The sequence below is a fragment of the Centroberyx affinis genome, unplaced genomic scaffold (genome assembly GCF_046629955.1).
Source record: "Centroberyx affinis isolate AG114_WGS23_722 - 3 ecotype Tasmania unplaced genomic scaffold, CSIRO-AGI_Caff_v1 ptg003053l_1, whole genome shotgun sequence".
NCBI lineage: Eukaryota > Metazoa > Chordata > Actinopteri > Beryciformes > Berycidae > Centroberyx > Centroberyx affinis.
Genome location: NW_027281140.1, coordinates 16316 through 31005, shown reverse-complemented (window position 1 = coordinate 31005; position 14690 = coordinate 16316). Strand labels below are relative to the sequence as shown.

Sequence of the window (14690 nt, the reverse complement as noted above, 5' to 3'; positions counted from 1 at the left end):
TATTGTGAGCTCCTTTGACTGGGTACCCCTTCTCTTTTGATCTGTCGCACCCCTTAATTTCCCCTAATTTCAGATTGCCCATGACAACATGCATGACTACCTCTGTATAATCCTGTCCTGTGTTGTTTTTGTTTCTCCTGTAGCTCCATGGCCATTACCATTCCCCCCCTTCCCCTGGGAGCAAACCTTCAAAGGCCCTGCGCAGCACGATGGACGACCAGCTGAGTGATGGAGATGGACAGAATCAAAGAACACGCTCCCTTCATTGTGACTAGATGAAGGGACGCCTACCCTCCTCGAACAGAGAGGGGACTTATCCTGCGGCAACCATTTTGATGTTCGGATTGATATAATTCTGTAGGTTCCTCAGAATTGAACTGATACACTTTAAAGAAAGCTTCATAAAAATCACTGTGAAAAAGTAGTGCTGATCAGATACCTTGTTCAGTTTGTGAACTGCCCTGTCACAGCAGTGAGTGTTTACGGAGCTCATATGCTGACAGCTTATCCTCGGGACCGGGCCCTGCCTTGTGCCGCACTGTGATGCGTGTTATGAGTTGTCCGTCCACAACCAATGAGACAGAGGGCTGCAGCAGCGAGGGCAGCAGCTGCGCCACTTCCTCCACCACCACCTCTGACCCTTCCTCTATGTCTGGACACACGCACTCCACCCTGCCTTCCCTCAGCGACACCCCTGACACCTCCCAGCATGAAGCCCCCCCTCCTCCTCCCCTGCCGCCCCCGCCCCCGCCCCCTCCGCCCACCATGTCCACCAACCACAACGTGCGGAAGAAGCGGCGTGTGCGGAGTTTCTTCTGGAAGCCGATCCCCGAGGAGAAGGTGCGCGGGAAGCCCAACATCTGGACCATGGCGGTGCGGCAGCAGCAGTACCAGATCGACGTTCGCTCTGTGGAGGAGCTGTTCGGGCAGCAGGAGGAGGCGGTGATGGCCGCGCGGGGGGCAACGCCGGCCACCGGACCCGCTGCCCGTGTCGCCCGCTCCCGCTCCTTCAAGGAGAGCAGCAAGGACGAGGTGAGTGGGTGGCATCAGTCCATTACAGTGGCAGCTCCATTCAGCTACGGGAATTGTATTGTGAATGAAACACTGCAAAACTTGCCTTGACAGTGACAAAGAGGACAAAACACTCCTGTTGTAGTTGAAATTAACAGTTGACAGTTTGTCCCCACAGTCTACTTATTCTGGGAAATCACTATGTTCAACACAAAGCACCTGCTTATACAATCACCTTTCAGAGCCCCACAATATATGAGTCTACTCTAGGGACTGAGATGTTTTCCTCTGTACAAAAGACAATTATATAAGACACATGCCACATATACACGCCAAACAATAAGGGTTCCAAAAGTATTCTTATTTACATGGTATGGCACTGTTTTCAAAACTTTCTTGATCTGAGGAACCAGCTTTTACAAATTGAGTGTGAAAGATCAAAGATTCAGAATTAGAAAGATTGGTTTAAGGGTGAAAATGTGTTCATTTGACCCCTATCCATCTTCTGTTTTATTGTATTGATTCAAATACTCTGATGTGGGATAGTGTATAGGCTTAGGAATCATTAGAAATCTCTGTCAGAAAATGTGCAGTTTGATTAGTCAAATAATGGAGTGACGATGGCCTGCAAACGCTTCAGTCCACCGCCATTGTTGCAGCAAACGTGACAGGAAAAATTTCCCCCTTCAAGACATAGTCGTTGGCTCAGGTGCTGAATCATAGATGTGATAAGAAAGTCCCAGGTTCAGGTTCAGATTCAGTGCTGAAAAGCCACACAATGCTACATAGCTCTAGATTGCACCTATTAGGGTTTTCCTGCAGGGCCAAGCCAGGTAACTCATAAAGGTGCTAAATTACACCTTTTCTTTAGAGTGTAGAAATGCATTAAGTTTGGGTACATACTCAACACAATGGCCTGCATGCATCATTGTGGACTCCTGGAAAGTAACGTGTGAACTGTAAAGCAATACCCGCGTGAGGCTTAGGCAGACTCATGTCACAGAATAACTCCCCTCTGTGTTCCCACAATGGAGTGACTGCAGTGGGTAAACCTCAAAGTCTGAGCAGTTTGCAGGGAGCATTCTGGGTATTACTAAACAGTCCCTTGGGAGTTTCAAATATAGCCACCCTCTGCGCACACAGAGGCATATCTCTAATGCAAGCTGTTGCTAATCTTTCCCTGTCATATATTAATATGGAATGCATTGTCCTATACTTTTTTGATATTGTCATTGTCATGTATATATTATAGTTTATACTACCAGTCAAACATTTTGACACACTACATTTTTCTTTATTTTTACTATTTTCCACATTTTAGAATAATAGTAAAGACATCAAAACTATGAAATAACACAAATGGAATCATGCAGTGACCAAAAAAAGTATTAAACAAATCAAAACTATCTTATATTTTAAAGTAGCCGCCCTTTGCCTTGATGGAAAGGCAAAGGCTTTGGAAAGAAATTCATACATAGGCATCAACTTCACTATTTATATTTGTCTAAAAAACAAATTTCAAGCATTCAAGCATAAGCCTTTAGATCAAAATGGCTTGAAGATAATGAAAAACATTTCATCCAAACTTTTGACTGGTAGTGTATGTTTTAATAATATATGTATTTATCAAATGAAAGCCTTGTTAGAGTATGGGGAAGTTAACTTCAGTTAGTTTAAATGGTTTCTTTACCTTTCCTCCTCCACCTGCACTCACCTTCTTTAATTAAACCCACAGCTGCGTCTAAATGCTGTTTAAATGCTATAATTACATCTTGAGCAGGGTTCTGTTTGAGAACTTACTGTACCTTCACCTTTTTAAAGTAAGGCAATACAGGCCAATAATTACCATTGTTAGTGAGGGTGGCATGTACCACACGTGTGGCCCAGGTGGAATTTCAGTTGTCCTATAGGGTGACTGTGCGGGACTAAGGGTTACGTCATGGGTGTGTGTGTAGTGGGGGTGGGGGTGGGGTCACAGATAAGGCTTATGCCCAGCATTGATTGGGAGCAGGCAGGGGTGTGGGATTTGTTTGCATGTATACGTGCGCATGTGTGTGTTTGTCTATGTGTCTGAAGGGTTTTGTTCCTGTTTCTTTGTTTGTATGGAAACTATGACTCACTATCTTTCAATTGTTTTCAGATCAGCATCCTGGACTCTAAGAGGGGGATGAATGTGGGCATTTTCCTCAAGCAATTCAAGAAGTAAGTCTTCATCTTTCGCCTGCTACCTGAGGGAGAGCAGCTTACATAAAGCCCAGTGGAGCATGTAGGCTATATATTCCATTGATAACTCTGGGGGGGAAATAGTACGCCCAGTGTGAAATTCAATGCAGTTGTGTAACTGGTTTAAGTTGTGGTGAGGTTTAAAAGTCCAGAACACGAGGCCATAACTCGCACCATCTCCCATCTCACTCCAGTGGGGAGTACAGTAGGGTGTAGGAAGGAGGCTGGTGCATTAATATCTGCCATTTGGCAGACACTTTCTATCCAAAGCACCTTACACAGTACCTTACTGCATTTTTAGCATTTTCAGTATCCATTGAGCTATACAGGACCATAAGTACGTGCGCAAGTGCCATGTCATGGTTCTTTGTGTTCTGCAGTATGTGTGTACAAGGGCATAATGAGAGAGAGAGAGAGAGAGAGAGAGAGAGAGAAAGAAAGAAAATGAGAGAGAGAGAAATATATACAGAGATAGAGACCTTCAGCTAATGAACATAGGGAAAACATTAATTGGTCCCAATGTGACTTGAGACTCAGACTGAAGGGAATAAGATTGATGATTTATAATAAAAAAAAAAATATCATAGTTTTATATCCAACTTCACATCCCACATTTGAGTACATGGGGGATTTTTTAGCTGTTTGTGCTCTTGTCTGACTTAACCAAGAGATATGAAAGCCAGCATCTAGCGACGAAACACTCCTATGATAACTTGAAAACGTTTTTCAGTTTCGGTTTGTGTGGGTTAGCTTAATTAAGGAAAAATCTATTCACAATTGTAGGAGATTAGGGTCAAAATCTGTGTCAGTTATTCTAATATGCTTTCTTAGCACACTGGCTGCGACACCATTGTTTATACTTAATTGGTTCAAGAAAACTGGAAGTGCGTTCAGCTGAACTCAGCATTGCATTACATAGTGGAGTACATTGAAACAGAATGTGTTTCAGAAGTCTATTTGCATGACAGTCCATTTGCATTGCTCCCCACCATATTTTCATGAAATTTGACTGTTGTAAGAGCAACTATAGCAGCACTCCACTGTGTTTGGGCAGTGGCGTCAGTACAGTCGGTGTTTGTTTTTATTTGTCCCTTTCCACTTGACGTCGCATTGATATTGTACTATTATTAGCTGTTGCATACATACTGTCCTCTCTTACAAATTTTTACGATTGCCTAGACTTTGAAAGAACAGAAGAAAAGTTTTCAATTTCAGCTGTAGTGATCTTTTTGAACTTTTGTACAGCAAACAATGCATTCCCTTTTGATATTCTGAATTTCTGGATTAGATAGATGGCAAAATGAATGCAACAGTGTTCATCATGATGCAAGAAAGACTCAAAAAGGAAAACACAGACTCTTTTACAGTAACAGTAACCCAAAGAAACCAAAAGTAAAAATAATACAGTAATATTTCTGTTACTATTTTGCAGTAACCCTGACCACGACCTCAACCTTCAGTTCCACCTATATTGTCCTGCTCCATGTTGAAACGGCCATATAGGCTTTCTAACAGCCTTTTATATAGTGGTGAAGTAATTAGTAATTGTGTTGCAGTGCTACTCACCTGGGTAATCTCACTGAAAGTACCAAGACATGACTGAAAATACACGTTCAACTGATTTAGCGAACTACATATGTAGTAATAAGTACTGGAACATTGTTCCTAAATGAGGGAGGTGTATTCTGAGAAGTGAGCTTGAGATTTAGAGTTGTGCATTTTGTAGCTAAGCACAGCATTTTGTGTCTTTTGAGATTTTGGAAAGTCAGTTTGGCTCTTAAAACTAACACTTTTCCACATTGAAATTCTGTTGTGAAAATAGAGCCAAAGCAATCGTAAAAAAAAACGTAGGAACTGGAAATTAGGTTTGTCATTTTACCTGTGCTGTCCAAAACAGTGAGTGAATCCCTTAACCGTTGGTGGCAGCATTTTTGGCTTGTTTTGCTTGTTAATAAATCCATGCCAGACCGGGACATCTGTCGTGCCTCTGAGAGGAAACTCAGAGGATTTACTGCCCTGTGTAAGCAGAGGGAGAGCGGAAAGAGAGCACCTGTGCCTTTTGAACTTCACTGTCATTGAACACATTGTCACTGAACTGTCTTCCAGGTCCAACCACTCCATTGTGGAAGACATACGACAAGGAGAAGGCAAGATTTATGGAGCGGAGCTGCTCAAAGACCTGCTGAAACTCCTGCCTGACACTGAGGAGGTGTGTGTGTGTGTGTGTGTGTGTGTGTGTGTGTGTGTGTGTGTGTGTGTGTGTATGTGTGTGTGCGTGTGTGTGTGTGTGTGTGTGTACGCAAAGAACACTGTGTACTTTAGCAGCTATGAATGGCACCACTTTTATGAATAAAGCACCAAAACATGATAAAGTTGCTGGTGAGAATAAAAGTCACTGAATGCAGATTGTAGACCCTGCTGAGCATCTGCTGCCTCTGTTCTCTCCACAGATCAAGAAACTACAGGCATTTAAAGGAGACCCGAGCAAGTTGACACTTGTTGATTCCTTTATGTACCTCTTGATCCAGGTGCCACGGTAAGGTGATCTCTACCACAGTATATGTTGCTATGAAAGTGAAATATGAAGTCAGTTTATGAATGGCCCATGGAAGATAAAGGGGGCGAGGTTTACAATATTCAGAGTTTTGTGAGGATAACTTTGTATTTAGTACTGACCATCCACTGACCCTCAGTCTTACTCATAATGAACTTCTTAATCATCTTTAAGTCCTGCTACAAGTCTCTTTTCACATTTCATGGAAAGGAAAAACCTAATCCTTCCCACTTTTCTTCTCTCCAACAGTGTTGGGTGATAACACATTACACTAATATTATTACTTTTCTGTAACGAGTAGTGTAATGAATTACTAATTCAATTTCAGTAATAATATTACAGTTGCCAATCAAAAATATGACTGAATCCCACCACCATCCTCCAATTAATTTTCATCAGTTTCATCATACTGAGTTGACACAGGCCAAGCCATTCTCACAAAATGACAGAAAAGTCATTTTCAGGTGGAAGGATTCCCACTATTTTGATTTTATCAGGCAAAAACAATGACAACAACCTTGGACTTCAATGCTATCTGGTAAACTTGATGATTCGTATAGAAGGACACAGGACACATCATTGAGTTATTCCAATTTTTCAGGGGAGAGGATGGAATTGTCAATACTGGGGGTGTAATGGAAAAGTAATATGATGATTGGTGTAACAAGTTACTACTCCCAGATAGTATTAAGTATAGTAAAATTATATAGTAGAATATACTAAAATTACTTTTGAAACAAGTAATGAATATCAACTTTTTTGAGTAACAAGCCCAACATTGTTCTCCAGTAATATCACCCCTGTTCAACATAGTGCTAAGGACTGACATCTCCTTTTGCCATCCGGCCAAAGATCACATCACAAGTTACATTCTGCTGCCTGTCCCTCCTCTTTCTCTCTGTCCCTGTCATCCTAACCAGATGATAATGAAGAGGCTCAAACTAATGTGTTTGCCTCTTTGCCATACATTCAGCAGCTCTTAGTCCATGATAGGCACATACCTTTGAATGTGAACGTGACGCCCCTCTGCTCTACGCTCTGACAGTTTTGAGGTACGAATTGAGGCCATGGTCCTCCGCGAGGAGTTTTTCCCTTCCTGTGCCGTGATGAGCCACGAGATCGATGTCATCCGTGTGGCCACTAAAGGTAATAACATGTTGGCACTGACACTGCTCCACACACACCGACACACACACCCTCACACTCACGCTTACACCCACACGCGCTCAGACAGGTGACCCAGATATTTGAGCCATCAGCAGTGGTGAACAAAGGCTGGGAATGTGTCACCTGAGACGGGGCTGTGTAGGGACAGAGTAATAAAGTATTTTGAGGATGGATGGCAAAGACAAGGCTGTTTTACAGTATGTAGTGTTGTAGTTTTTTCAAGACCATTTTTAGTCTTTTTACTATTTCAATATTGTATTTTTTATTATTTTAAGTATATTTAAATGATAGTGAGTTACTATACAAATTAGTTTTCTCAGTGATATTAGTTTGTTGAATTTAAATTCAGTAGATACTGACTGTACTGCAATCGACTTTATCATTGTGGCTGAGTTGGTGCATTGGAATAAGAACAGCAGAAAGTATTGCAGTTATTGCTCAGTCTTTAACAGTCTCATAAAATATACTGTACGTTGAACGTAACACTCGATTGCTGTACACCATTGTGCCTGTAATCCAGTGTAAAATAACACACATGACATGCACACACACACACACACACACACACACACACACACACACACACACACACATATATACACACACAACAACAACACACATAGCCCTTCCATATTGCTCAGCAAATATGGGGGATTACAAACTCAAAGAAATTGTGTGAAATGTTTAACAGGGCTTTTGCTCTCATCAGTCGCAATGGGGCTCATTTTAGCTGAGTCGTGGTTTCTTGCCTCTCTTGCTGTGCTTTATTGGATTTATCTCAAACCCTCTTCTACAGGACCATGACCCTTTCGCTGCACTGCAGGGGTGAACTATCAGTTTTAACACTGAACGGGACAAATTAAGAATGATTTTTATGGCAGTATTTAATTGAAACTATTTGCAGTGTTTACTTACTGCATTAAAGGGACAGCTGGTCTAAAAAAAAGATTACTTTCCCTTTACTGCCTCTGAATTTGGCATGGACTGTCATTAGTTGCTGATAGCTGTCGTGGGTGGTGGTAAATGAATGTGAAATAGTGTGTAATGGGATGCTGTGTTCTGCTCTGCATTCTCTAAGTGAGTTTGTATTGATCCCTTTCTATAGAGCTGATGAACTGCGAGGAGCTCCATGCCATTCTGCATCTGGTGCTGCAGGCTGGGAACATCATGAATGCTGTAAGTCCATAACTCTTGTTCACTTGGTACATGCAATATACTGTCTATTGATTCCTCTCTTTCTCCCTCTATCCTTTTACCTTCAGTGCACTCCCTCCTTCCTTCCCTCTCTCTCTCTCTCTCTACACCTCCTCTCCTATCTGTCTGATTCAGTGGCTTGCTACAGATCTGTGAGATTGTTCATTGTCATCCTCAGGGGGGCTATGCAGGCAACGCTGTGGGATTCAAGCTGTCATCCCTCCTCTCATTGGCTGACACCAAGGCCAACAAGCCAGGAATGAATCTGCTGCACTTTGTTGCCCTGGTCAGTGATGGCTTCCACTAAACCTCTACAATATACACCTTCATGTATATAGAATAATACATAAAACTCTGAAAAGCATGCAGAAACAGGCATAAGTATGTATATTTTCCCCTGTTTTCCCCTGTAATGATGAAGTTTATGTGTGCGTGTCTACAAGATACTCTGCTTTAAGCACACTAGTAACTCTATTTTGGAGGGAATGCACAGGTAACTCTGTATCAGACTTTAACAACTGGATGCCCATTTCAGTCTATGAATATTTCATGTTGGAAAGTCTATGGTCTGCCCTGATGTCTGCAGTTAAACCATACAAAAATTCAAATGTGTAAATTTAAAATTCTGAAATGTGAGACTTATTTTAGTCCAGGTAAGGAATAGTTAATCTGTCAGCTGCAAAGAATTTGCTCTATATAAATCTGTGACAGCAGTGGTGTTTGAGTAAACGGTGTCCAAACACGAGATGGGATTAATATTGCAGGAGGGCTGGTGGAGGTGGATGGCAGATGGTGAGGAAATAGAAAGGAGCAAGTGTGGCTGACCGAGCCGTTACATAACCAAACAAAGAGTTGTCTTTCACACAGCAGTGATGCCACCTTGTCATGTACCAATGATCTGGGTGTAAATTGTGTCATTTCTCTCTCTACTTAGGAGGCAAAGAAGAAAGACGAGAAGCTGCTCAAGTTTCCAGAGAAACTTCAAGATGTCCAGAGTGCAGCGAGGTAAACGCTTCTTTAGGAGTGTTGTACTGTCAGTAGTGTTTATCTATTTGTTAAAGCCTGTATTGCCATAAAAACAGCTTCCAGTTAACTTGATACCTGTCATGTATTGAATTCCATTCTCAATTTTAGATAAATCTTACATTCATTAGTGTCACCTTATAATGTCATATTATATCACTAGCGAAGAACTAGATGAAAGTGATTTGCAGAATCTGTAATTCATTTTTGTAACATTTCTGTAAGCTGTAAATAATGGAAGGTGAGGGTGAGGATGTTTTATTTTTTTATTGTATCCAGACCCATTACCCAAGCTAACATCTAACTTAAGAGCAGTACTTTGAGAGTACAGTTTAGACTGCAGTATGCCCCTGGTGCCTCTCAGGCTCTGTCAATTTCGCAAGGTCATCTTTGCATGGCAGAGTACAGCCCCTGCACCAGAGAGCCAAGATTACTCTCCCTCCCTCAGGATATGCGAACACACTGCTCCTCCTTCACTCTGCCTTCCTTACAGTGGTCCTTTCTTCACCTTTACTGGCTGACAGCCGCTGCACCCTGCCAAATGGCAGATTTGTCAAAAATCATACCTCTAAACACTATTATAATGAGAATTGCAGCAGAATTGCATAATGTCAGCAATGTGATTATATATACTAAAAACCAAAAATGTATCCAAGAGCATTATCCTGATCTATAATGTTCCCATGCAGAATCTCAGTGGAGAACATTGAGGTGGAGTTCTCCTCCTTATACGTTAAGACCAGATCCCTCGAGGAGAAGGTCCAAAGAGACCAGGAGCTACTGCAGCAGCTTGAGCCCTTTCTGCAGGTGTGGCACCATTCTTCATGTAATATGTTTCACACACACAGAAACACACACACACACACACACACACACACACACACACACAGAAAGTTGGTTACTGGTGACTCCCAAAAGGAAAATGTATAAAGACTTGTGATCAATTCAGGCGCTGCTGAATCTACTGAAAGATGGTTACATCCATAGAGGATTATAACATTGTTTAAATATCCATATGTATGTTTGTGTCTCAGAGTTCAGCACGGACCCTTCAGGACCTGAAGAGACGTAGGCTGGATCTGCGTAAGGAGGGGAATGCTCTCATTGATTTCTTTTGTGAAGACAAGGACACCTTCAAGCTGGATGAGTGCTTCCGCATCTTTCAAGACTTCTGCATCAAGTTCAAGAAAGCTGTTAAGGTTAGCTTTTATTTAAGAGAGGTGAATTTAGTGGTTAGAAAATGCTTGGAGTGTTATTGTCTCTGGTTTCATTTGATGTTACTGATATTTCTTTCTTCCCCTGTCTGCCTCTCTACATCTCTACACCTTCCTCTTTCTCTCAGGACAACCTGGACCGGGAGTTGAAGGAGGCAGCCAGACAGCGTCGCCTGAGAGAGTTGGAGGAAAAACGTTTTGCGTGGTCCGGTGCCGACCAGAGCGGGGGTTTCGGTCGGAGCAGCAGTGAGAACGACGTGGACATGCTCACCAAGGAAGGCCTCCTTGACTTCTTCCAGCAGAGATCCCAGAGTCCACACAGCCCCCTGGGACGCTCTGCCAGTGCCCGCCGCCACCGCCACACCATGACCACCATGGCAGACCGCGAACTCCAAGGATACCTTGAGCTATTCGGAGGCACTGGGATTCCCACTGACTATTCCAAGTTTAACAGTCTACCTCGGTCTGGCAGAGCACTCCAACGGAGGACTACCCCCTGGCTCTTATCCCAGGATGACAACCGTGAGCTGGGGCGTGACAGACAGGTCACAGTAACGTCTCCACATGCAGAAACAGAGCCCATTAGCCCACTGGCCAGGTTTTCCTCCCCAAGACTAAATGCAAATGAGGACCCATATAACAACAACAATTACTCATCTGTGTCAGAGGGCAGTGTTCTGCCTCGATCCTACTGTGTCTTTCAGAAGCCAGCCCAACCACCCAACCCAGCAATTACAGGCCACATGAACATTAGTGTGGAGAAGCATACTTTAGTTCGTGGTCCTCAAGCCTTTGACCTACCTAGTCCAAACAATAACAGTAATCATATGCACTTTGTCAACCTTGGGGATGTGGTGGTGACTGATTTGCAAAGGGAGAGAGAGTCTCCTCCCAAGAATCTTGTTCTGGACATCCCACCTAGTAATAAGGTTTTAGAAAGAGGGGCAGATCTCAAGGCATTGTGGGAAGGGAAAGTAGTTCATCCCACGCAGCTTGTGGCCTCTCTTCAGAAAGATAAAGAAGAAGAGGACAACAGCACAGTTTCATCAACAACCTGTGATACGCCCCTCCCACTAGATACCTCTGCATCCAATAAGAAGCCAGTGTTTTATATACTAGACTGCACAGAAACAGATTGCTCTGTTACCTTGGATTACTCTGAGATTGAAAGCTCGCCTCTAATGAAGGAGGGACTGGTCCCTGACTTCAAAACCACTGACTGCAGCAATGTTCAGGAGAGCCAGCAAGATCCAAGCTCTCTATCTTCTAATTTGGAGTCCATGTCTACCAATGACCAGTCTGTTTCAACTTCAACCAATGAGCTTTCAGCACCAAGATCTGTGGATGCAGCATCCGTAACTCCATCTGGTACCACTGAAGAGTGGGACACAGACAGCTGTGACACTGCTGAGGGAAAACAGGCGGGGGAGAAAGATGCACAGACAAGCGGTCGAAAACCAATGCACGCAAAGAGCAAGGCTATCAAAGCATCCAAGGGCAACGGAGGCCGCGGTGTGAGAACTCTGACCACCAGTGAGAACCAGGGCATGCGCAAAGTTGTGCCCATTACCAAGCTTACTAGAACGGGCAGCAACAAGCGAACAGAGAGAACTTTGGGTCATGACAGTGGCGAGTCACGCCGGCCCCTCCGTGACCAGAGCACCCCAGCCAGAGGAAGGAGTGAGAAGACCAACAGGCCCCCCCGACACTCCAGTCTTCCCCCCGATGAGTCAAAAGCCCAGAGGATAAGTGGCCTCACTAACACCATTTCTAGATGGGCACGTGATTCCACCCCAAGGAACTCCTCCCTCCACAAGCCCAGCGCTAAACCTGTGAGGAACATCCCCAAGCCTGCTCCCGAGGAGAAGATGTGCCGCTCGACCATGAGAGCGCTGGCCCAGGCCCAGGCTCAGGCCCAGGCTCAGGCCCAGGCCCAGGCCCAAGTTCAGGCTGGGGCTTCCTCTGAGAACAGCAGTTCACAGACCTTGGGCCCAAGGACCAGCTCAGATGTGCCCAGCTTTGCCCGTAACACTGTCTCTTCCTCCTCCAGGACCAAGAAGGAGCTTGGTCCCCCTTCTGTTCCCTCCACCCCCTCCCGCAGCCCCTCACTCCTGGCTCGGACAGGCTCTGCGAAACAGAATAGAATATCACCTCCAGTTCACAATATGGCTACCAGCGGGCAGCAGTCCACCCAGAGTGAGGAGCGGCCCCAGGGGACCAGCCTGCGTAGGGTGCAAAGTGTAAAGGCGACCAGTCGAAGCACCTACCGTAGCGAAACTCCCCCACCACCTCCAACACGTGAAGATCCTCGTAAGAGCGCTAGCTTTTCTGAGAAGTCCGTCCAATCCAGAGACCCGGTGACATCCGGCAGAAGCTCCAAGCCAAGCTGGAAGTAAAACTAGACATGGTGGAAATTGACTGGAGAAAGGAGGAAGAGAAAGAGACAACTTTTCCTGCATTAGATGTAAATTGAGATTTGCTTTCCTTCCCCATTTACTGTGCAGACTTTGAACTTGTCCTAATATATAATGCAAAGACAGGAATCTGGTAAAAAAAAACCAACATCATCAAACTATGTCACCTCATCCACATAAGGTTGCTCCATTGGCCGACTTTGTATCAGTTTTTTGAATTGCAAAGAGCAAGATGCAATGTACTGTTCCATGTGGTCCAGTTTTGTTCATACAAATGATTTATTTTTTCAGTTTCTGTTCATTTTCAATTTTCAATTTCTCTTGTTTGGGGGGTGGGGGTGGGAGGTTAAACTAAACTGACAAATGGCAAATCCCACGTTTTACACAGGAGCCTTTTTGCCTGCTTAGCTGTCTACTATGTACTACTCTGTGATGGTGGTTGATGTAACTGTAGGTAAACACTACTGACGATATAATGCTGCTAATTAGCTTTGACAATTTGAGACTGAGTTTCAGTGTCTTTCATTCAGGGTTTCAAGGTTTGTTGTACTTTACCTTGCTGCTGTCATTGCGTCTTTTCGTTTTGTTGCATCCTCCTGTAGAGTACTGCTCTGTTTGCTATTTTGTTCCTTCGGTTCCTTTGCTTGATACCTCAGAAAGATTGCAGTGGCCTTGCACCAGAAGGAGAAATAGAATCTGTTCAGTTGGTTTTGCATGAAAAATCAGTAGATCTGATCATTTGGTTTGATGTAACTGCAATGTCACTTTTTACCGTTCCCTGGTATAGTATATAGCTACAGTATATAGGGTCACTCAGATTATACCAGTGTGTATACCAGCTGTGGTACTTCTCATACCTTTTGTATGTATGTATCAGTAGTTAAAGTTTGTAAATGTGTTAGAACTCCTCCATACTATCATGGAGTAGAAGTGCATGTAGGAAATGTTTCCTATATAGGCTATACCAAGATCAACGCTAATGCTATGAAAGAAAAGCATTGAACTGAAATAACACTGAAAATATCATTCTCCATGTAATTTTTTGACAGTGTAATCTCTGTTTCATTTTTCTACAGTGAATGTAGTCATCTCATATTTTGTGTAGGCCTACACCTTTCTTGACAATGTTAAATAGCCCTAACTGGTCATTGTTCAGCCCTGTTGACCATTTCACACCACTTGCCTTTCAAACAGCATTGTGCCATTGCCTTGATGGCAGCAACACACAACAGTGCATTGCCTTAAAGCTTGATGTAGCCGTTCCATCACCAGTAGAAACTCCTTGATTGTAAATCAGAGTAGAAATCTTTCCTACATTCCATCATACCTTACTGAAATCGTGACTCAGCTGGATAGTAATTCACTTTGTAAATAATGTAAAGACATAGTATTTTTCTGACTATCATTATGTTTACATAGCATTAAATACATGAAGGGTAAAAAGTGATAAAAGTGAGGACTGACAAAAGGAAAGAGTGAAATTATGTCTGACCACAGATTACATATCATGTTCAAGGCCTGTATGTCAAAGCAAGGCATCCATATCTTAGATCAGTTTGAAAGCCCTAACCTACAGTCGGTTGGTAGGCTGCAGGTTTCTTCCTGCTCTCTGTAATGCAAATGAAGTTACAGAATTGGTGACGCAAAAAGCCCAATGTCGTACGTCAGTGTCTGTGGACTGTATGCATCTTAAAATTAAAAACTAAAACCCAATCCAGATTTTTTGACACAAACTACTGTGAACTGTGAACAGTAAAATCACAAAGCTTCTTGTAGAGTTTCACTTAATAGGTGGAAAATAATCTACCCTCTTAGCCCATCAGAACTCAAATGTATTTCATTCCACTTCTAATCACTACAAACAAAAAAAGTTTTACAGCTTCAAAATAT

At 43.2% G+C, this 14690-nt stretch overlaps 1 protein-coding gene across 1 annotated transcript; it reads left to right on the top strand.

The window, feature by feature from the left end:
- Positions 1–543: 543 nt before the first annotated feature.
- fhdc1 (FH2 domain containing 1) lies at positions 544–12959 on the top strand. Its single transcript, XM_071537462.1, has 11 exons — positions 544–1032; positions 3152–3213; positions 5341–5443; positions 5685–5770; positions 6834–6934; positions 8061–8131; positions 8328–8435; positions 9084–9154; positions 9862–9979; positions 10207–10371; positions 10515–12959. Exons 1-11 carry the CDS (start codon positions 544–546, stop codon positions 12780–12782), a joined length of 3642 nt encoding a protein of 1213 aa, XP_071393563.1. The 3' UTR covers positions 12783–12959.
- The last annotated feature ends 1731 nt before the right edge of the window (positions 12960–14690 follow it).

What these genes read in the sequence shown, in the direction of transcription:
- fhdc1 (XM_071537462.1), top strand. Translation starts at nt 544, where the DNA reads ATGCGTGTTATGAGTTGTCCGTCCACAACCAATGAGACAGAGGGCTGC. An exon ending in TGCTGCACTTTGTTGCCCTG is followed by an intron (nt 8,436 to 9,083) that starts GTCAGTGATGGC and finishes CTCTCTACTTAG; the next exon opens with GAGGCAAAGAAGAAAGACGA. An exon ending in AGTTCAAGAAAGCTGTTAAG is followed by an intron (nt 10,372 to 10,514) that starts GTTAGCTTTTAT and finishes TCTTTCTCTCAG; the next exon opens with GACAACCTGGACCGGGAGTT.